Source organism: Neomonachus schauinslandi, chromosome 1, assembly GCF_002201575.2.
Source record: "Neomonachus schauinslandi chromosome 1, ASM220157v2, whole genome shotgun sequence".
NCBI classification, from domain to species: Eukaryota; Metazoa; Chordata; class Mammalia; order Carnivora; family Phocidae; genus Neomonachus; species Neomonachus schauinslandi.
The window spans coordinates 109,441,101-109,463,594 of record NC_058403.1 but is presented as its reverse complement, the minus strand read 5'-3'; the positions used below and the strand labels follow the sequence as shown (position 1 = coordinate 109,463,594).

The following is a 22,494-nucleotide window of genomic DNA, read 5'->3' as shown; positions in this document are numbered from 1 at the left end:
TCAACAAATTATTGGCAAACTGAATCCAACGATACAGTAAAAAAATAAATAAATAAATTTTAAAAATAAGCCATGATAGCCATGATCAAGTGAGATTTATTCCTGTGATGCAAGGCTAGTTCAAAATTTGCTAATCAATCAACATGATACATGACATCAGCAAGAGAATGGACAAACACTATATGATCATTTCAATAGATACAGAAAAAGCATTTGACAAAGTACAACATCCATTCATGATAAAAACCCTTAACATAGAAAGGCCATATATGAAAAACCTACAGCTAGCATCATGCTCATTGGGGAAAAACAGAGCTTTTCCCCTAAGATCAGGAACAAGACAAGGATGTCCACTCTCACCACTTTTATTCAACATAGTATTGAAGTCCTAGCCACAGCAATCAGACAAGAAATAAAAGGCATCCAAATTGGTAATGCAGAAGTGAAACTTTCACTATTTGCCGATGACATGATAAGTAAATTCCATAAAGTTGTGGGATACAAAATTAACATACAGGAATCTGTTGGATAGGATATAGGATAGTGAAGTAGCAGAAAGAGAAATTAAGACAACAATCCAATTTATAATTGCACTTAAAATAACAAAATACCTACACATAAACATAACCAAGGAAGTGAAAGAGCTGTACTCTGGAAACAGGTCTACAAAAGACTAATGAAAGAAATTGAAGGGACACAAAGAAATGGAAAGATACACCATGCTTATGGATTGGAAGAACAAATATTGTTAAAATGTCCATACTACCCAAAGCAACCTATAAATTTAATGCAATCCCCGTCAAAATACTAACAGCATTTTCCACAGTCTGGAACCACAAAAGACCCTCAATAGCCAAAGCAATCTTGAAAAAGAAGAACAAAACTGGAGGTATCACAATCCCAGGTTTTAAGATACACTACAAAATTGTAGTAATCAAAACAGTATGCTACTGGCACACACACACAAAAAATAGACACATAGGTCAACAGAACAGAATAGAGCGCCCAGAAATAAACCCATGTTTATATGGTCAATCACTCTATGACAGAGGAGGCAAGAATATATAAAAGTAAAAAGTCTTTTCAACAAATGGTGTTGGGAAAACTCAACCACTTATATCATACACAAAAATAAACTCAAAATGAATTAAAGACCTAAATGAGACCTGAAACCATAAAAATCCTAAAAGGGAGCACAGGCAGTAATTTCTCTGACACTAGCCATAGCAACATTTTTCTAGATATGTCTCCTGAGGCAAAGGAAACAAAAGCAAAGATGAACTATTGGGACTATATCAAAATAAGAAGCCTCTGCATAGCAAAGGAAGCCATCAACAAAACTAAAAGACAACCTACAGAATGGGAGAAGATACTTACAAATGACACAGCTGATAAAGGGTTAGTATCCAAATAAATATAAAGAACTTCTACAACTCAACACCTGCCCCCAAAAGTAATCCAATTAAAAATGGGCAGAAGACACGAACAGACATTTCTCCAAAGAAGACATACAAATGGCCAACAGACACATGTAAAGATGCTCAACAGACATATGAAAAAATGTTCAACATCACTCATCAGAGAAATGCAAATAAAAACCACAATGAGATATCCCTTCACAACTGCCAGGAATGGCTACCATCTAAACCACAACAAACATGTGTTGGCAAGCATGTGGAAAAAAGGCATCTTTGTGTACTGTTAGTGGGAATGTAAAGTGGTGTAGCCACTATGGAAAACATGGAGGTTCCTGAGAAAAAATTAAAGTAAAACTACCATATGTTCCAGTAATTCCACTACTATTTACCCAAAGAATACAAAACCACTAACTCAGAAACATATGCATCCCTATGTTTACTGCAGCACTACTTACAATAACCAAGATATGGAAAAAACCCAGGTTTCTATTGATAAATGAATGGATACACACACACATGCACACACACACACACACAAAGTGAAATAAGCCAGAGAAAGACAAATACCATACAATTTTACTCACACATGGAATTTAAGAAACTAAACAAAGAAAAAAGACAAACCTAAAAATAGACTCTTAATTATAGAGAATGATGGTTATCAGAGGGGAGGCTGGGGTTAGGGATGGGTGAAATAGGTGAAGGGGATTAGGAGTACACTTAACATGATGAACACTGAGTAATGTATAGAACTGTTCAATCACTGTATTATACACCTGAAATGTAACACTGCATGTTAATTATACTGAATTAAAAATATATTTAAAAATTTTAATAAGATATAATACTTAAATAAAAAATAAAAAGGAATGGAATTTTGATGCATGCTACAACATGCATGAATATGGAAGATATTATGCTATGTGAAATAGTCACAAAAAGACAAATATTGTTAAGATACCACTTATATGAGGAACATAAAATACTCAAACTTAAAGAGAAAGAAAGAATACTGGTTACGAAGGGCTGGGGGGGGGAAAGAATGGGGAGTTATTATTTAATGGATATAGAGCTTTATTTTGAGAAGATGAAAAAGTTCTGGAGATGAATGGTGGTGATAGTTGCACAATAATGTGAAGGTACTTAATGTCACTGAACTATACATTTAAAAATGGTTAAAATGGTAAATTTTATATTTCACCACAATTAAATTCAACAATGTATACAAATAAATAAGAGACAAAGAAGGTCATTACGTAATGATAAAGGGACGAATCCAACAGGAGGATATAACAATTGTAAATATGCACTAAAAACAGGGGCACCTAAGTACATAAAGCATTTATGTATAATATATTAATAGACATAAAAGAAGAAATTAACACTAATACAATAATAGTAGGGGACTTTAACACCCACTTATACCAATGGATAGATAATCCAGACAGAACATCAACAAGGAAACAGTGGTTTGAATGACACATTAGACCAGACTGATCGATCAGATATGTACAGAACATTCCATCTGAAAACAATAGACTACACATTGTTTTCAAGTGCACATGGAACACTCTCCAAGATAGAACGCATGTTAGGCCATAAAACAAGTCTCAATAAATTTAAGAAGATGGAAATCATATCAACCATCTTCTCTGACCATAATGGTGTAAAACTAGAAATCAATGAGAAGAAAAATGGAAAGAAAAACACCTGGAAACTAAACAACATGTTAGTAAATAACCAATGAGTCAATGGAGAAATCAAAGAGGAAATAAAAAAATACCTGGAGACAAAAATAAAAAAAGGATGTTCCAAAATCTTTGTGACACAACAGAAGGAATTCTAAAGGAAAGTTTATAATGGTACAGGCCCATCAGAAGAAACAAACAAACTTATCAAACAGTTTAACTTTACACCTAAAGATGCTAGGAAAAGAGCAAAATCTAAAGTTAGAAGAATAAAGGAAATAATAAAGGTCAGAGTAGAAATAAATGAGATGGAGACTAAAAAACAAAAACAAAACCAATGTAATTAAGAGCTGATTTTTTTAAAAAGATGAACAAAATTGATAAAACTCCTGCCAGACTCACCAAGGAAAAAGGCCCACGTAAATAAAATCACAAGTTAAAGAGAAGTTACAACCACAGATTACAAAAGGTCATTAAACAACTACAAAAAGTTTTATGCCAATAAATGGGACAAATTAGAAGAAATGAATTAATTCCTAGAAACAATCTTCCAAAACTTAATCAGAAAGAAATAGGAAACCTGAACAGACAGATTACCGGTAATGAAAATGAATCAGTAATCAAAAAACTATGAACCAAAGGCCAGGAGAAATGCCTACAAATTCATTTTATAAGGCTAGTATTACCCTGGTACCAAAACCAGACAAGAACATTATAAGAAATAAAATTACAGGCCAATATCACTGATAAACATAGATGCAAAAATCCTCAATAAAATATTAGCAAAGTGAATTCAACATGACATTAAAAGACTCCTACACCATGATCAACTGGGATTTATTCCAGGGATGCAAGGATAATTCAACATCTGCAAATCAACATGATATGCCACATTAACAGAAATGATAAAAATCATATGACCATCTTAATAGATGCAAAAAAAAAGTATTTGATAAAATTAAACAGCTATTTATAATAAAAGCCCTCAACAAAGTGGTTATAAAGGAAACATATTGAAGCATAACAAAGGCCATATGACAAACCCACAGCTAACATCATACTCAATGGTAGAAAGCTGAAAGTTTTTCCTTTAAAATCAGCAACAATCCAAGCTATATGCATTCTTACCATTTTTTATTCAACATAGTACTTGAAGCTCTAGGCATAGCAATCAGACAGGAGAAAGGAATAGAAATGATCCAAATTGGAAAAGAATAAGTAAAACTCTCTATTTGCAGATGACATGATACTTCATATAGAGAAAACTGTAAAGGGTCATCAAAAAACTATTAGAATAAATGAATTCAGTAAAACTGCAGGATCCAAACATAAAACACAGAAATCTATTGCATTTGTATACACTAATAAGGAAATAGCAGAAAGAGAAATTAAAGAAATAATCTCATTTACAATTATGTCAAAATATTCCTTTTAGGCATTTAGTTTGGCTCCGAGAAACTCAAAGCCTTAGCTAATGACATCCTTAAACTCTTAAGTGGGCCACCTTCCGGTACACCTGGTAATTTTATATCTAGGAACTATAGCCTCAGAAGTTGCAGATATCTAGAAAAAACAGCAAAATTTTACTAAGATTGTTTTGTGTCCTGAGGAACTTGGTTTGGTAACCATCAGGTTGGTGGCCCCAAAATAAGGCCAGACAGAAATGTGGGTTAACTCCATTTGTGGCTAGGGTCCAAGCTTCTGTCAACCCTCAAGGGAATTAATAACCTAAAATACAATGGTCATTATGGGGAATGTTCCAATTATGTGTCATTTAAGAAGTGCCCTTGGAAGCAAGGGTTCCCAAATGAAACAGAAAGGGATACCTATTTCAATTGGGATTCAGAAGCCTCCAAAAGATTTCAAAATTCCAAAATTTTGAATTGCAGATTCACTGAAGGATTCATTGCAGAGCATTAATGAAAAATTAAAGAGAGGGGCACCTGGGTGGCTGAATTAGTTAAGTGTCTGCCTTCAGCTCTGGTCATGATCTTAGGGTCCTAGGATCGAGCCCAGCCATCTGGTTCCCTGCTCAGTGGGGGGGGAGTCTGCTTCTCCCTCTCCCTCTGCCCCCCGCCCCCACTCACTCTGTCTCTGTCTCTCTCTCTCTCAAGTCTTAAAAAAAAAAAAAAAAGAGAGAAAATTACCTTAAAGACTATAAGACTGACATCCATTCTGAAGAGACTATTAAACAGTTACCTTTTTAAAATAAGACCATCCAAGGATATAGTCAATCCTCTTCAGATTATCTTTCACTCCTTGGTCAAAGGCCATAGTTAAAGAATGTCTTAAACCTAGAGAGGATTCTCAAGAGTTTTTGTAAATCGATTATTTCCTGAGCCCAGTCAAGAGAAACAAATAAAATTTCACATTGGCCCATCCTTTCCAAATCCAGACCAACTGGTTATTGATCCTTTCTTCTAGGAATAACTATTGCCTTCTTGTCTTTTTTTTTTATATCCTAGGAGCTTGGCTTGGCTTTCTGATTGCCTGGGAAACATAGGTTGTTAGTTCTTTCTTTGGCTATCTTTGGGAGAGACTCTAGATCTTGTGATAATAGTATCTTTTCACCATCTTTGACAATACCTCAGGAATTTAATACTGCCAGAAATATTTACTATTTGTCCCAGCTGACACCAGAATAGGTATTTGAAAAGATTTAATAACTTTATTGTCAAGTAAGCTTAATTTATTCCATCTACCAGAGAAACAAATTTAGATTCAACTTTTATAATAAATGAGTTTTGTACCTATTTCATGGCAGTAATTTAAAAACAGAAGGTTTAAGTTCTCTACATCTGTTTCTATGTTCATGTGTGTCATATATGTGTGTTGTAGATATATGGTATTTTCTACCTCCAGATGGTATTGCTAAAATTAATGTGTACAAGAGCTCTATTGAATTGGCTTAAAGAAAATTAAATGCTTATATGAATTGTCAAATATAATAGAAACAAACTAAAATGTTTTTCAAATTCACTTGATCTGGGAAGATCTTTAGCAAGTTTAAGTTTGTTGGTTTAATTAAAACGGGCATGTCTTTATAGTTATCAAACTTTGAATATAATACAGATAATCCACTTCTGTTCTGCCAAATTTACTTAATTCATGTTACATCTGTTGCAATTTGTCAGCAAAAATTACTTAGAATGATAGTTGATTTTGATGTCTCATGAAGTTTTCATGGGTAATCTAGATATAACTGTCAAGTACAAATAGATTGACTAGACAAAAAGTTTTAAAAGTTTTCCAAATCTTCTTGGTACCTTGAAAACTTAAAGTTTTGCTAAGTGATGAGTGAAGGTGAACTCACTGAATATCTAGATCATTTCCTGATAAGATTAAAAAAATGAAACAATAACTACTAAACATAGGTTTATCTACTTTTGGCTTCTTGTTACGGAAAAATTAAGATATTTGGATGTTAGTGCTCTATTGGAAAACTGCATAAGGTATATGTTTCTAGGAATTATACAATGTATTCATAAATTTGCAAATTTAAGGAATGTTAGTATAACAAACAGTTCACAATTGCTTACTTATTTTTCACTAGAAATTAAGGTTTCTAAGGGTTAAGAATTCTAAATAGTATATGTAAATAAAGCTCATAGAAATAATAAGGGAAACATCTTCATATGCCAGGAAAATAGGATATATTTTTGCTAAGATAAGGTATAAAGAACGTAATACATTTTGTTGATATTGAGGGAAAAGAAAGTAATTTTGTCCTAATTTGAGGCTAATCATTTAAAAAAGAAAAACAAAGCAAAATTGGAATGTAGAAAAGAGTTGTAGAAGGTTTGTAGAAAAAGAATCTTTGAAAATGAATTTTAATGTATAAATAAGCTGGCTAAATTAAAAGGAACTTAAAAATGAGTTTTAATATTAAAAGTAAGTTGGTACAAAATTAGAATTTGATTTTCTCACTGTTAAAAGAACAGTTTTCTTGGGGTTTTGGTCTGCTTTTGATAACAGATTGTAAAAGTTTCTTCATACTTAAAAGGTGAAATTTCATAATGGTCTGTGATTTTATTTAGGCAAGTGCTTTAAAATGATATATATATGGTTATAATATATATAATTTTATATATAATTTATAAATTATATATAAAATTATATATCATATATAATTTATATGATATATATTATATATCATATATATAATTTATATATATATTTTAAGATTTTTTAAAATTTATTTGAGATAGAGGTTGAGCAAGAGAGCAGGAGCAGGCGAGCAGAGGGAGAGGGAAAAGCAGGCTCCCAGCTGAGCAGGGAGCCCGACATAGGGCTCGATCCCAGGACCCCCGGATCATGACCAGAGCTGAAGGCAGACACTTAACTGAGCCACCCAGGTGCCCCTAATTATCAAATTCTAAATGAAGTCTTATTGACCTGGAATATTCCAAAGGATTTGTTAAACTAATTAGACTTATTTGATTCGTAAATTACATGGGAAGCATTGTCAAATAAGTAATACTAAGCCTTCTCTATTGTATTTGTAAAATTATGACACTTATAGATGGAATCCTTTCTGCTGCTGCAGTAAATGGCCCCTCATTACCAGACTTTTGCCATCCTCATGTCCTTGTAACATGGCAACAGTCTGCTTCCAAATCAGAGAAATTAAGATGGGTAAACAAAGGCTGTAAATTAAGTGAATAGTTGGGCCCATGGGAAACCGAAGATGGTTCTTCCTGGAAGAACCCAAGATAGTTCTTCCTGGCTCCCTGACAAACCCCATTTTTCATGTGTTTTGCATTCCTTAACCCATGGTAGTGCATTTAAAATGACTTCAATTATGAATAGATATTGATGGAGAGACTTCTATAAAGTTGTAAAGACAGGAGCACCTGGGTGGTTCAGTCGGTTAAGCGTATGACTCTTGATCTTAGCTAGGTCTTGATCACAGGGTCTTGAGTTCAAACCCTGAACTGGGGTCCATGCTGGGCATGGAGCTTACTTAAAAAAAAAAAAAAAAATTGCAGCGGCCCCTAGGTGGCTCAGCTGGTTAAGTGTCTGCCTTCAGCTCAGGTCATGATCTCAGGGTCTTGGAATCGAGCCCCGTATCGGGCTTCCTGATCAGTGGGGAGTCTGCTTCTCCCTCTCCCTCTGCTTGCTGCTCCCCCTGCTTGTGCTCTCTGTCAAATAAATAAAATTAAAAAAAATATTGCAAAGATAGTCTACCAATGTCTGACCTGTTAAATTCATAATCCTGGATAAACTTGTTGTTCCCAGAGTCTTCAGTCTTCCTTCTGGACACTCTGAACACCTGCAGCTGGACTTCATTCAACTGCCACTTAGTATGAGTTATCAATATGTTCTTGTTATTTTATGTGTGTGTTTTCTGGATGGATTGAAGCTTTCCGTTGCCACAAGGCTGATGCCCTCACAGTAGCAAATAAACTATTAGACAATGTGTTTCTCATTGGTGTACCTTCCCTAATCCCCAGTGATCAAGGCACTGACTTCACCAGGCACATCATGAGCCTTAACAAAAGCCTTGCAAACTTCTTGGAATTATCATTGCTCTTATCACCCTCAGTCATCAGGCATCAGAAAGAACTAATGATCCTCAAACTTAAAAATCTCTAAACCTGCTGAAGTTACTGGACTTCTTTGGCCTAAGGTATTGCCTTTTGTCTTGCTGACCATTTGCAATATTCCCTTTAAGAAACAAACCCATTCCACACAAGAGAGTCACCAGCAGACCAGTGCCTATTGGCATAAACTTCCTGCTGATTGTCATCTTGTGCTGGTATGACCAGCCACTGTAAATCTCTAATGTCTTATGCTTAAGCCTATCATCAACAGGTTAAAAAAACCTTCCCAGATGTCAATCGGAAGGTCCCTGTTAGTCACAATCTGGAGTCGTGATTAGGTATTTTGGAAACATTATCAGACGATAGTCCTCAAGCTCCATTGAAAGGGACCTTACCAAGTGCTTCTAACCTGGCATTGCTGCAAAACTACAAAGGATTGGATACGATACTCACAGCTGAAGAGAGCTCCACCTGACATCTGTTCCTGTATAGATGCTGGAGACTTCTGAATCAAATTGATAAGGAAGAGAGGTAGCTGACATTGAGGTAGATGGCTTCTGCCCAAAATGACAGATCAAAATTTCATACTTTAAACAAGAAAACCTTCTCCTTCTTTTCCTTGTCTTTACTCTGGCATTGGTCTGGAAAGATAATGCCATCATCCATATCTCCCAGGCCATTGCTAAGGGCAGTAACCTTTCAGACTGCTGGATTTGTCAAAGCTTTTTATCTATCCTTGATGCTAGAGATCTCCTGGTACTCCTTATAAGTAATTCCTCTTCTATTCTCAATGTCATTGCAGACTACAATCAGCCCCTCCCACCCCCTTAGAAATCTCTTACCAAGTTCAACTTTCATGGCCAGAATATCCAGTGCCTTTTTACCTTTCTCCAATAATGACTGTACTTACCTATCTAAACACAAATACCTATGCAAATCCTAATATGTTTGCACCCCCATATTCCCATGATTATCTAGATCGTATCTGTTCTCACCAAGAGAACTTACCAGCAGCACCCATCTTTGCAAGACATTTAGAACAACACTCTCAGGTTTAGGGATTCTCTTCTTATATGCATTGAAAACCTGACTGACTCTTGGCTTGAACCAGCAAATGCAGCAGTCCCTGTGAACAAATCCATTAATAGTACGTCCCTAATGGTAATGGTCTGTGTGCCAACAGGATTTATCTTTTTCTGTGATGGTTATAATTCTTCTTGGGCCTACGAATGTCTAGATGGCTGGCATACAAGCTGGGCAATGCCTTCTAGGTTATCTAAAACTGTCCCCTTAACTTTCCATAGACAACTAAGATACTTCATTAGTTAACTCTCCTGTATTTACATCACTGAGTTAGAAAAGACCTATGAGGAGGCATTCATAATTCAGGAATTGCTTTCTTTGGCAAGGCCATACTTCCCTAGTTAGGAGTGAAAATAAATAAAGATATGATCAGGAACTTCTTCTTAACTCGCGAAGATACTGCAGATTCCATTGCTAAGACAAGAGCTGCCCAACAAAGATTCTTAGGCTCTCTGGCCAACATAGTTCTTGATAATAGGATAGCCCTTGACTATCTTTTAGCTGAGCAAGGATATATCTGTCCTATGGTCAACACAACCTGCTGCACCTGAATTAACACTTCTGGGGGAAGTTGAAACTCAATTACATAAAATCACTAACAGACGATTTGGCTTAAAAAGGTAACTCCTTCAACGGGGGGTTTTATTTGACCTACTTGATTTTGATTCATATGAGTCTTGTGGACCATGGCTCTGAAGTGCCCTCTACACATTGGAAATTATTTTGCTTATAGTTATAATCTCCCTGGTATATTAGATCCTCTTAAAATTTTTAAATTCATTCAGGTGTAAGGGGGAGATGGCAGTGGAGTAGGAGGACCCTAGGCTCTTCTCATCCCACAAATACAACTAGATAACTATCAAATCATCCTAAAACCCTCAGAAATCCATCTGAAGACTGGCAGAACAAACTCCATACCTGAAAGTAGAGAAGAGGCCACATCGAAGAAGATAGAAAGTACAGAGATGCAGCTTGGGAGAGGTATGGATTGTGGCTGCTGTGGTGGGGAGCTGCAGTCATGGAGAAGGGCAAAAGACAGACCAACAGGGGAATGCATGGGGAAAATGAATGCCCATAGCAACTGGCCTGGAAAGTGAGAGGGCCCGAATTTTGTGAGTTCTTGCAACTAGCAGGGCTTTAAACCTGGAGTTTTAAGGGTTGGTGTGCTCAGTTCTGGGAGAGATTGGAAGGCATTGAGGCTTTACTTGGAAAGAAGCAAGGGCAAACAGCCCACAGACATATACTGTGGATCTGAAGAGTGCCTGGGGTGCAACTAGAGGTTTATGTCCCAGAGGTGCAGTGTTCACAGAGAGACTCCTCCAGGAACAAAGAAACTGGAAGGCTCTATTTCCCTCCCCTGCACCTCAGCATAAGCACAGGGCCACCCGTGGGAACCAATGCAGCACCAGTACTCACTACCTAACTTGCTTACACCAAGCCCCACCTGCCTGAGCTCCAGAAGAACTGCCCTTCCCAGTCAAGCTTGCCTCAGTCCCAGGGCAGTGGGCTGCCTCCCTCAGAAGACCAGCTCAAACCCCTGCCAACCCCATGTCTCTTGACCTGAGAGTTTTGTGTAGCTTCAGTTCTGGTGGCAGGGGCAACAGGTCTCACCTCACAAGCAAACCAGAGCACGCTTAGTTAAAACACACCACATTTAGGCCAGGGACCAAACACTGCCAACAACAGACAGAGCCTCTGCAGACAACTGGCCTGAAGGATAAAGCAGCCACGACACAATAGCAGAGCTCATGCAGCACACACTGGAGATACTCCTGGAGGCTCCACACCCTGGGGAACAGGAGGCACTACACTGCAGGGCACTACAGGAACTCTTCTTCATAAAGCCATTACCCTCAATAACAGGAGACATAGCTGACTTTCCTAACACAGAGAAACAGGCACAGAGACTTAGACAAAATGAGAAGACAAAGGAATTTGTCACTAATGAAAAAACAGGACAAGGCCACTGCCAGAGTTCTAAGTAAAACAGATATAAGTAACATGCCTGATGGAGAATTTAAAGCAATGATCATAAGGATTCTCACTGGACTGGAGAAAAGAATGGAGGACATCAGTGACACCATTAACACAGAGATAAGGAATAACATAGCACAGATAAAGGGCTCAATAAACAAAATGAGAAACACAGTTGATGTAATGAACAGCACACAGGAAGAAGCAGAGGAACATATTAATGACCTAGAAGACAGAGTAATGGGAAGTAATCAAGCTAAACAAAAGAGAGAAACAAGAATTATGCAGAACAAAAATAGACTTAGGGAACTCAGTGACTCCATCAAATGTAATAATATTTTTATTATAGGAGTCCCAGAGGAAGAATAGAGAAATTGGGGCAGAGAATTTATTTGAAGAAATAATAGCTGAAAACTTCCCTAATCTCAGGAAGGAAACAGATATCCAGATCTAGGAGGCACAGAGAACCCCCAACAAAATCAACAATAACAGATCCACACCAAGATGTACTTTAATTAAAATGGCAAAATACAGTGATAAAGAAAAAAATTTAAAAGTAGCAAGACAAAGGAAGACAGTTACATACAAAGGAACCCCCCCTCCCACATAGGCTGTCAGCAGATTTTTCAGCAGAAACTTTCCAAGCCAGAAAGAAGTGGCATATATTCAAATTGGTGAATGGGAAAAACCTCTGTCCAGCAAGGCTAGCATTTGTAATAGAAGGAGAAATAGTTTCCCCCCAAAAACTAAAGAAGTTCATGACCATCAAAGCAGTTTTGCAAGAAATATTAAAGGGAACTCTTTGAGTGGAAAGAAAAGACCAAAAATGACAGTATGAAGGTAGAAAACAAAAAAGCAGTAAAAATGAATATTTATATAAAAAACCAGTCGAAGAACTCACACAATAAAATGATATAAAATATGATACCATATACCTAAAACATGGGGACCAGAGGAGTAAAGAATGGGTTCAGACTTAAAAGACCATCAACTTAATACAGACTACTATATGTAGAAGATGTTATGTACAAATCTAATGGTAACCACAAATCAAAATACCACTAATACATATGCAAAGAATCAATAGAAAGAAATCCAAAAATCTCACTAAAGAAAACCAGCAAACCATGAAAGAAAGGATCAGAGAAAATCTTCAGAAACAACTACATAACAAGTAATCAAATGGCAATAAGTATTTATCTCTCAATAATTACTTTGAATTTAAATGGACCAAACGCTCCAATCAAAGATGCAGGGTGACAGATGGATTAAAAAAAAAAAAAAAAAAACCAAAAAATGCTGCTTACAAGAGACTCATCTTAGACCTAAAGACAGCTGCAGATTGCAAGTGAGGGGATGGAGAACCATTTATTATGCAAATGGATGTCAAAAGAAAGCTGGAGTAGCAATACTTATATCAGGTAAAATAGGCTTTAAAACAAAGACTGTAACAAGAGACAACAAAGGGCACTATATAATGATAATGGCAACAACCCAACAAGGACATAACAATTGTAAATATTTATGCAGCCAACATGGGAGCACCCAAATACATAAAACAGTTGATAACAAATGACAGAACTAATCTAAAATAATACAGTAATAGTTGGGGACTTTAACACCCCACTTACATCAATGGACAGATCATCTAAACAGAAAATAAACAAGGAAACAATGGCTTTGAATGACAGACCGGACCAGATGGATTTAACAGATATTTAGAACATTCCCTCCTTAAACAGCAGAATACACATTTTCAAGTGCACATGAAACATTCTCTAAAACAGGATACATATTAAGCCACAAAACCAGCCTCAACAAATACAAAAAGACTGAAGTCATACCATGTACCTTTTCTGACCACAACACTATGAATCTAGAGGTCAACCACAAGAAAAAGTCTGGAATGAGCACAAATACATGGAGGTCAAATAACATGCTACTAAACAATGAATGGGTCAGGAAATCAAGGAATAAAAAAGTACATAGAAACAAATGAAAATGTAAACACAATGGTCTAAAACCTTTGGGATGCAGCAAACACAGTTCTAAGAGGGAAGTTTATAGCAATACAGGCATAACTCAAGAAGAAAAATCTCATATAAACAACCTAATCTTACACCTAAAGGAGCTACAGAAAAAAACAAAACCCAAAACCAGCAGAAAAAAGAAAATAACAAAGATTAGAGCAGAAATAAATGATATAGGAACTAAAAAAACAATAGAACAGATACAACGAAACCAGAAGTTGGTTCTATGAAAAAAATCAATAAAATTGATAAACCTCTAGACAGACTTATCAAAAAGAAAAGAGAAAGGACCCAAATAAATAAAATAACAGATGAGAGAGGAGAAATAACCACCAATACCACAGAAATACAATTAGAATATTATGAAAAACTATATGCCAACAAATTAGACAACCCAGAAGAAATGGATCAATTCCCAGAAACATAAAACCTACCAAAACTGAAATAGGAAGACACAGAAAACTTGCACAGACCAATAACCAGCAAGAAATTGAATGAGTAGTCCAAAAGCTCCCAACAAACAAAAGTCCAGGACCAGATAGAGGGCTTCACAGGTGAATTCTACCAAACATTTAACAAAGGGTTAATACCTACTGTTTTCAAACTACTCCAAAAAACAGAAAAAGTAGGAAAACTTCCAAATTCATTCTATGAGGCCAGCATTACCCTGATACTAACACCAGATAAAGACACCAGAAAAAAAGAGAACTACAGGCCAATATTTCTGATGAACATAGATGCAAAAATCCTCAACAAAATACTAGCAAACCAAATCCAACAATACATTAAAAAAATCATTCACCCTGATCCAGTGGGATTTATTCCTGGGTTGCAAGAGTGGTTCAATATTTGCAAATCAATCAACATCACATCACATCAATAAGAGAAAGGATAAGACTATATGATCATTTCAATAGATGCAGAAAAAACATTTGACAAAGTACAACATCCATTCATGATAAAAACCCTCTACAAAGTAGGTTTGGAGGGAACATACTTTAACATAAGGCCATATATGAAAACCCCACAGCCAACATTATTCTCAGTGGGAAAAAATGGACAGCCCTTCCCCTAAGGTCAGGAACAAGACATGGATGTCCAGTCTCAACACTTTTATACAACACAGTATTGGAAGTCCTAGCCACAGCAGTCAGACAACAAAAAGAAATAAAAGGCATCCAAACTGGTAAGGTGAAATGAAATGTTCACTATTTGCAGATGACATAATTCTATATATAGAAAACCTGAAAGACTCCACCAAAAAATTGTTAAAACTGATAATTCAGTTAAATCACAGGATATAAAATCAGTATACAGGAATCTGTTGCATTACTATACACCCATAATGAAGCAGAAGAGAAATTAAGAAAACAATTCCTTTATAATTGCACCAAAAACAATAAGATAGTTAGGAATAAGCCTAACCAAAGAGCTGAAAGGTCTGTACCTGAAAATTATAATACATTAATGAAGAAATGGAAAAGGACACAAAGAAGTGGAATGACATTTTATGTTCAGGGTTTGGAAGAACAAATGTTATTAGAATGACCATACTGCCCAAAGCAATCTACACATTTAATGCAATCCCTATCAACATATCAACATTTTTCACAGAGTTAGAACAAACAATCCTAAAATTTGAGTAGAACCACAAAAGACCCCAAATAGTGAAAGCGATCTTGAAAAAGGAAAGCAAAGCTGGAGGCATTGCAATTCTGGACTTCAAGTTATATTATAAAACTATAAGCCATCAAAACAGTATGGTCCTGGCACAAAAAATAGACACAAAGATCAATGGAACAGAATAGAAGGCCTGGAAATAAGCCCACAGTTATATGGTCAATTAATCTTCAACAAAGCATGAAAGAATATCCAGTGGGAAAAGGATAATCTCTTCAACAAATGGTGTTGGGAAAACTGGAGAGCCACATGCAAAAGAGTGAAACTGGATGACTTTCCTACACAATAGACAAAAATAAATTCAAAATGAATTAAAGACCTAAATGTGAGACCTGAAACCATAAAAACCCTAGAAGAGAGCACAGCCAGACATTTCCCTGACATCAGCCCTAGCGCTTTTTTGTAGATAGGTACCCTGAGGCAAGGGAAACAAAAATCAAAATGAACAATTGGGACCACACACACACACACACACACACACACACACAAGCTTCTGCACAGTGAAGAAACCATCAACAAAACTAAAAGGCAAAATTTATGGTATGGGAGAAGATATTTGCAAATGACATATCCCATAAAGTGTTAGTATCCAAAATATACAAAGAACTTATAAAACTCAACACCCCAAAAACAAATAATCCAATTTAAAAAATGGGCAGAAGACATGAACAGACAGATCTCTTTTAGGGAAGACATCCAGATGGCCAACAGACACTTGAAAAGATGCTCAACATCACTTATTATCAGGGAAATGCAAAGCCAAACCACAATGAGGGATCCCCTTACACCTGTCAGAATGGCTAAAATTAACAACACAGGAAACAACAGGTGTCGGTGAGGATGTTAGAGGTAGGGAGCTCTTGTGCACTCTTGGTGGGAATACAAAGAGTGCAGCAACTGTGGAAAATAGTATGGAGATGGCTCAAGAAATTAAAATTAGAACTACCATACAATCCAGCAATTCCACTTCTGCATACTTATCTGGACAAAATGAAGACACTAATTCAAAAAAATATATGCACCCCTATGTTTGCTGCGGCATTATTTACAATAGCCAAGGTATGGAAGCCACCTAAGTGTCCATCAACAGATAGATAAAGAAGATGTATATGTCTACACACACACACAAATATTATTTGGTCATAAAAAAGAATAAAATCTTGCCATTTGTGATAACATGGATAGAATAAAGGATAGTATGCTAAATGAAGTAAGTCAGAGAAAGGCAAGCACCATAAAATTTCACTTATTTGTGGATTCCAAAAAACAAAAAAGATACAGACAGACTCATAGGTACAGAGAACATTCTGGTATTTGCCGGGGAGGGGGTGGGGTGGGGAAAATAGGGTAAGGGGATTGAAAGTTACAAGCTTGCAGCTATAAAATAAATAAATCATAGGAATGTGATGTACAGCATAGGGAATATAGTTAACAATACTGTAACAACTTTGTACCATGACAGATGGTAGCTAGATTTATCATAATCACTTCCTAATGTATATAAATGTCGAAGCACTTATATTGTACACCTGAAACTTGTATAATATTGTATGTCAAATACACAGTGATAAAAATGTTTTTTAAAGAATAAATCACATATGGTTGTGCTTTTCCTGAACAGCTTTTTTTTCATGTATTTAAAAAATTTGATAGGCATCTTCAATTGTGAGTTAGCTTCTCAAAATCTTTAAGTCCTACATATGTATCAGACATACTGATCTTTCCATATACATTTCCCCATGATCCCCTTTTTTCTTATCCCTAGATGTGTTTTATCTTTACTTTGTCACTTACTGGAGTGATAATTCTTGTAATATTTGATGTATTCTTAGAAGTCCCCATAACTTCTCAAAATTTTTTGAACAAGTAAAAATTTTAAAAGTATATTTATGTATAGAAAGCTAACTTCTGTCTAAGACAGCAAATCCCAGATGAACAGGACTAGAAGTAGCCTTTCTGGATTAAATTTTAAATGTGTAGTAATCCCTGGGTATTTATTTTTTTTCCTATTAGCCTAGATCTGAGAAAATGCCTCAGAATTTTATTATTATTCTAATTTCCACATACTATTGCACTTAAAGAGCAATCAGTCTTGGACATCCTCCTTTGAGGTCTCCCTCTCATACACAGAATGTTGATTTTTGGGTTCCACTGGAATGGTCAGCATTCAAGGGTACATCTCGCCTCTTGAACCTGCACCTTTCCCTCCCCGGTCTTACCAGCAAGGCCTGCAAGTCTGAGAAGGTCTTAGCCGGGATTGTATGAATGCCGTTGCTGTGCAGCATTAGCAACTCCAATTTGCTCAGGCCAGAAAAATCCGTTTCTGTCAGTCTAACCAAGCTGTTGTACCTGAAATTAAAAGGTCAGGCATAAGCTAGGCCTGTCAGCTGTGGTTCAGATGTCAAAGCAACAGTGTGCGCGCACACGTCCACACACAAAGCCTGTACCTCCCTTTTTATTATTTTTTTTTTTAAAGATTTTATTTATTTGAGAAAGAGAGAGAGCGAGCATGTGATGGGGGCAGAGGGAGAGGGAGAAGCAGGCTCCCCACTGAGTAGAGAGCCCAATGTGGGGCTCGATCCCAGGACCCCGGGATTGTGACCTGAGCCGAAGGCAGACTCTTAACCAACTGAGCCACTCAGGTGCCCCAATACCTCCCTTTTTATAACCTGTGCTCGAAGGAGAAAATCAAACGCTTGATATATATTGAGATTCATCAGATGCCACAGAAGGTCCACCCACTCCTCGGTCCTGGCAGTCTCGGTTACACTGTCCACATTCCCCTTCCCAGGACAAGCACATCCCTCCTCATTTTCGACCCTTTCTGCATATACTGTTCCTTCAGCTTGGGATGCCCTTGACTCGACCTCTCTCTACTTGTGACTCCTGGTCAGGCCCAGCCTGTTCTTTGAGGACATGCCCGCCCCCACCCCTTGCTTTTCCAGGTGGAATTTCTCACTATAAAGTAGTGGTTAAGAAACCTGGACTCTTAACCAAAGAGTTTGGCCAAATAGTTTGGCTAGGATTATGAACTTAGGCCTTGGTAGTCGGTCAACCCTGGGTAAAATCAGCAATCTTTCTAAGCCTCCATTTCTTCATCTATAAAATGCAAATAATAGAAGCGACTTAAAAGGTGTTCTGAGGATTGAGTGAATACATGGAGAGTCTTCGGTCAGTGCCAGATCACGGTAAGGGCCCAGTCAGTGTTAGCTATTATCATTAGTGATGGTTCCAAGGTAGTTTGTATGCACTCTGATGGTTCTTACTAATTGTACTGATTGTGCATCTGTCTTCTCCATTTCACTCTAGCTTCTAGAAGTGAATAATACATCTTGTTCATTGTTGTATCCCTGGCATATAGTAGGTGCTCACTATTATCAAATACATGATGTTAAATCTGACCGCATGTGCATACACACAGACATACACCACAGTTTTTCGCGAAACTTTAAAATATAGTCACCTTTTAGCAGATTTAATTAGGTTTACATTTTTGAAAGAATTTTAAATAAGTCACTTTGCATGAAAAGAAGTCCAAGGGCCTTACTAAAGGATCTAACCAACTTTTCATATATATCTTTTATATATAGGAGGACACTTCCAGTGTCCTATTATCTTGTCTAATTCTTAACAGATGCTATTTTCCAGCAAAAAGATAGCCAGAGTGAAGTTCTTCTGTAATCTTGGGCTTCCCATCCTACGGAGAGTGATTTCAGGTTCTAGAACTTTCTCCTAGTAAAAGTTTACCAGGAAAATGTTGCTTATTTTCCCTTACAAACTTAAGATCTTCCTGTGCTTATTTCAGACGAGAAACACTGTTAAAACAATTTTGGTTCATCTCCTAAATTCACAAGTTTTGTTTTGCTATTTTGGGGACAAAGCATCAGTGTGATCTCTCTTTGAGAAAGGGACAAGGGCCCCCACTCACCCTAAATTAATGCGCTCCACGTCGGGTGAGATGCTGTCCGGGACAGAGGTCAGGTACCGAAACGTGCAGTGCACCTCTGTAGGAATGTAGCAGGCACAGCGGCGAGGACAGGCCTTGCCCCCAGGGCTGGCCACCAGGCACATCACGGAAGAGACCAGCAAGCAGGTGATTCCTCTGCCTTTCACCTTCATTCTTGGGGGGGGGGGGGGGGGGGAGGGAATCACACCTCAGAGTTATAGGTATGGTTTGAGCAAAGTTCCAGTACAACTACACACACTAAGTCTGGGAATCTGGGAGAGCTTTCTGAAAGGTCATAAGTAGCTAATTTCATTCATTCACAACTTGTATGGTAAAACTTACTCTTCACATAGCCTTGTGATCAAGTGGGATATTAATTGTTGTGAAAATTCCTTCACAGCTTCTCACTTCTTAGTGAAAAGCAGTAATCCCTATGACTTAGAGATTCAAGGAAAGAAAAAAGAGAGACCATAACAAAGGTATTATGCCAACAGAAGGCTTAGTTTCCTGTTTATCCATTAGTTCTTTTAGACCAACTTTTAAAAAACTGATTATAAAACTAATCATAGAAAGTTTGGAAGCTGTAAATAAGTAGAAGAAAATTACTCATATTCCCACCACCCAGATATAATCATTAATATTTTGCTGTATTCCTTCCAGCCTTGTATAGGTGGTGTATGTTTCTGTGTGTATGTGTGAGTATATGTGATCAAACGAAATTTGTAACACATTTTATTCATTGAATATATAAGGTCTGTTTTTTGCTTCATTAAACCTTCTTCAAAAACATTTTTAAGAGCTATAATACTCCACTGGAAGGGTGAATAAATCTCAAACATGTCCTCTAGTCCTTGCCAAAAAATACACATTGCACACTTCACTGCCATGTAATGACCATAAACCACAGTAACTTACTGGATGAGAGAACTTGAGCCTTGCACCTGCACTGGAATGGGCCACCCTGACCCCTGGAACACATGCTGCTGTGTGCTTTTGCTTGGCTTAGAATGTCCCTCTGTACCTTTCCTTGGTCCCTCCTCCACCTCCACCTCCCCCCCTCCATTTCCTCCTCCCCCTTCTCCTCCTCCACCTCCTCTTGTCTGCCATGGGAGTCGGGGAGCATCATGAGGGAAGAAATATGCTCAACTTCTTGGAAAAATGATCTCTATTACCCATGTGTGGGGCAAGCTGAGGGATCCAAACCTAATTTTCTCTTGAAATTCAGAATATACAAGGATTGCAATAAAATTTTTATGTGCTTTTCTAAGAAAAGTGACCTTCGTAATTTATAAATCTCAACATTCCTTGGGATAATAGAATGGTTTCTTTGGGATTATACCAGCAACTATCCTTTAGCCATAAACAACGCTAAAAAGAGATGCAGAATTGCTAGTCTTCATATACATAAAGATAATGGAATTATTATCAGAATTTAGTCCAAATTAAAATTTAATATAGGATTAATCACATGACTTTTGTCATTATAACCATCCAATTACAAAAATTTTAAGTAAACATATGATTGGAGACAGCATTTCCACCTTCCATCATTAGTTAAGCAAAAAAACAAATGAACAAATGATGAGACAAAGGTAATTCTCTCATTCAGCTAGAAAATAGAAGTTCTGGGTTATGCCCACATGAGAGTTATTTAAAAGAATCACAACTCTACAAGAACATATGGACAGTGCATTCTCACAAATTTAAACCTGAAAATGTATATAACGAAATAGAAATTAACAGTACCTGAGCTCTTTCCTGGTTCTGAATCCTCTCCTGACCCAGGCAGAGACAGAAAATCTTAGCAGGAAGTGGAAAACTGTATCCAAAACTGAGTGAGGACAAGTTCTCTGCTCCCCCAAATGAGCAGATGGCTTAGGCTTTTCGGCTTGCAGCTCAGGAGTGATACTCTGGAGAGAGACCTGGAGGGCGTCCACAGCTTCAGTGAATTCTAACCCGTGTGTGCCCACATTAATCCAGAATACAGAAACATTCCTGTTATTATAATTGTTACAGAAACAAAAGACAAAGTGGAAGTTTTAAAATTTCCTTTCCCTAAAGTTGTCATTGAAATATAACTATTAATATCACTCCATTTCCCCCCCCCCAGGTCCCAGGAGTTTCTCTATTTTTGGACAGATCTGTCATAGATGCCCACAATACGGGTCTCCAGCTACTGAATTAACCTTTGCCCAGAGTGCATCTTTTGCCTGGTGTCAGTCACTGAAGAGGTGACTTGCTCCTGCTTGCTTTAATGGCCCCTCGCTCCCCAGGGCGTCCTCCCCGTGCGCTCGCCGGAGCTGCCTCCTGCAGCGGGACTCGCTGCGTTCCCACGCCGAGCCCCTAGTCGCTCGGCCGTCCCGTCCGTCCCCTTCCAGGAAAGGATTGGCGGAGCAGCTCACCTCTTTGCCCAGGTGACCAATGGGCTCACGCGGTCAGCAGTGTCCCAAGCTCAGCCGCCGGGTCTCGGGACCTTCCAGAGCGGAGGAGGGAAGGCGGGGCGGGGACCGTGGTGACGTTGACTTATGTGTCTGGGGACTCCGCCGGGGCTCTGCGGCGCCCCGGAAAATAAACGACCACCAAGCTCCTCTTTATTTTTAAGAGAGCGCGAGACGCCTGTTTGCCTTCTGTCTCACTTCCTCCTAGACTTCTAATTCCCGTGTAAGTGGGAGCCGGTGGGCTGGACAGTTTCAGTGGCTGGACGTTCATGCCCACGTTGATCTCCTTCACTGTTGACAGGTGGGCCTGTGGGTTTCAGAGTTTGGCTGAGTCACCACCATCTGTAGCTCCCCCAGGTTCTGCCCGAAGGCTGACAGTTGGCGAGGATAACCTGTGATACCTGCAGTTTGAATCTCCTGTTTGGCCCATTTGGAGACACTCTGTTGTGAAAAGGATCATTAGAGAACTGGATTTAAATGCAATGATTTGTTCGCGTTGTGTCCCCCCCACCCCCATCTCCACCCCCACTGCCCAGGAATTGCCACTAGCCACTGAGACCTTGTTTAATAGCTCCTGCAACTGTAGACCGGGCTTCCAATGTTTTGACTCATAAACACTGAATTAATATAACTAAAATGACCTTGTTTCACTTTCTCTGGTTATACTGTATATAAGATTTGATGGGAATTTGAA

General features: G+C 37.8%; 1 protein-coding gene across 1 annotated transcript in view; it reads right to left on the bottom strand.

Annotated features, from left to right (window-relative positions):
• Window positions 1–19,535, bottom strand: part of IGSF10 (immunoglobulin superfamily member 10) — a 62,399-nt gene extending 42,864 nt beyond the window's left edge. The window contains exons 1-2 of the mRNA XM_021685968.1: window positions 19,345–19,535; window positions 17,636–17,765 (exon numbers count right to left, since the gene is read on the bottom strand). Of these exons, the coding sequence (XP_021541643.1) occupies window positions 17,636–17,765; window positions 19,345–19,535 (321 nt within the window). The remainder of the gene's footprint in view (window positions 1–17,635; window positions 17,766–19,344) is intronic.
• Window positions 19,536–22,494: the final 2,959 nt, after the last annotated feature.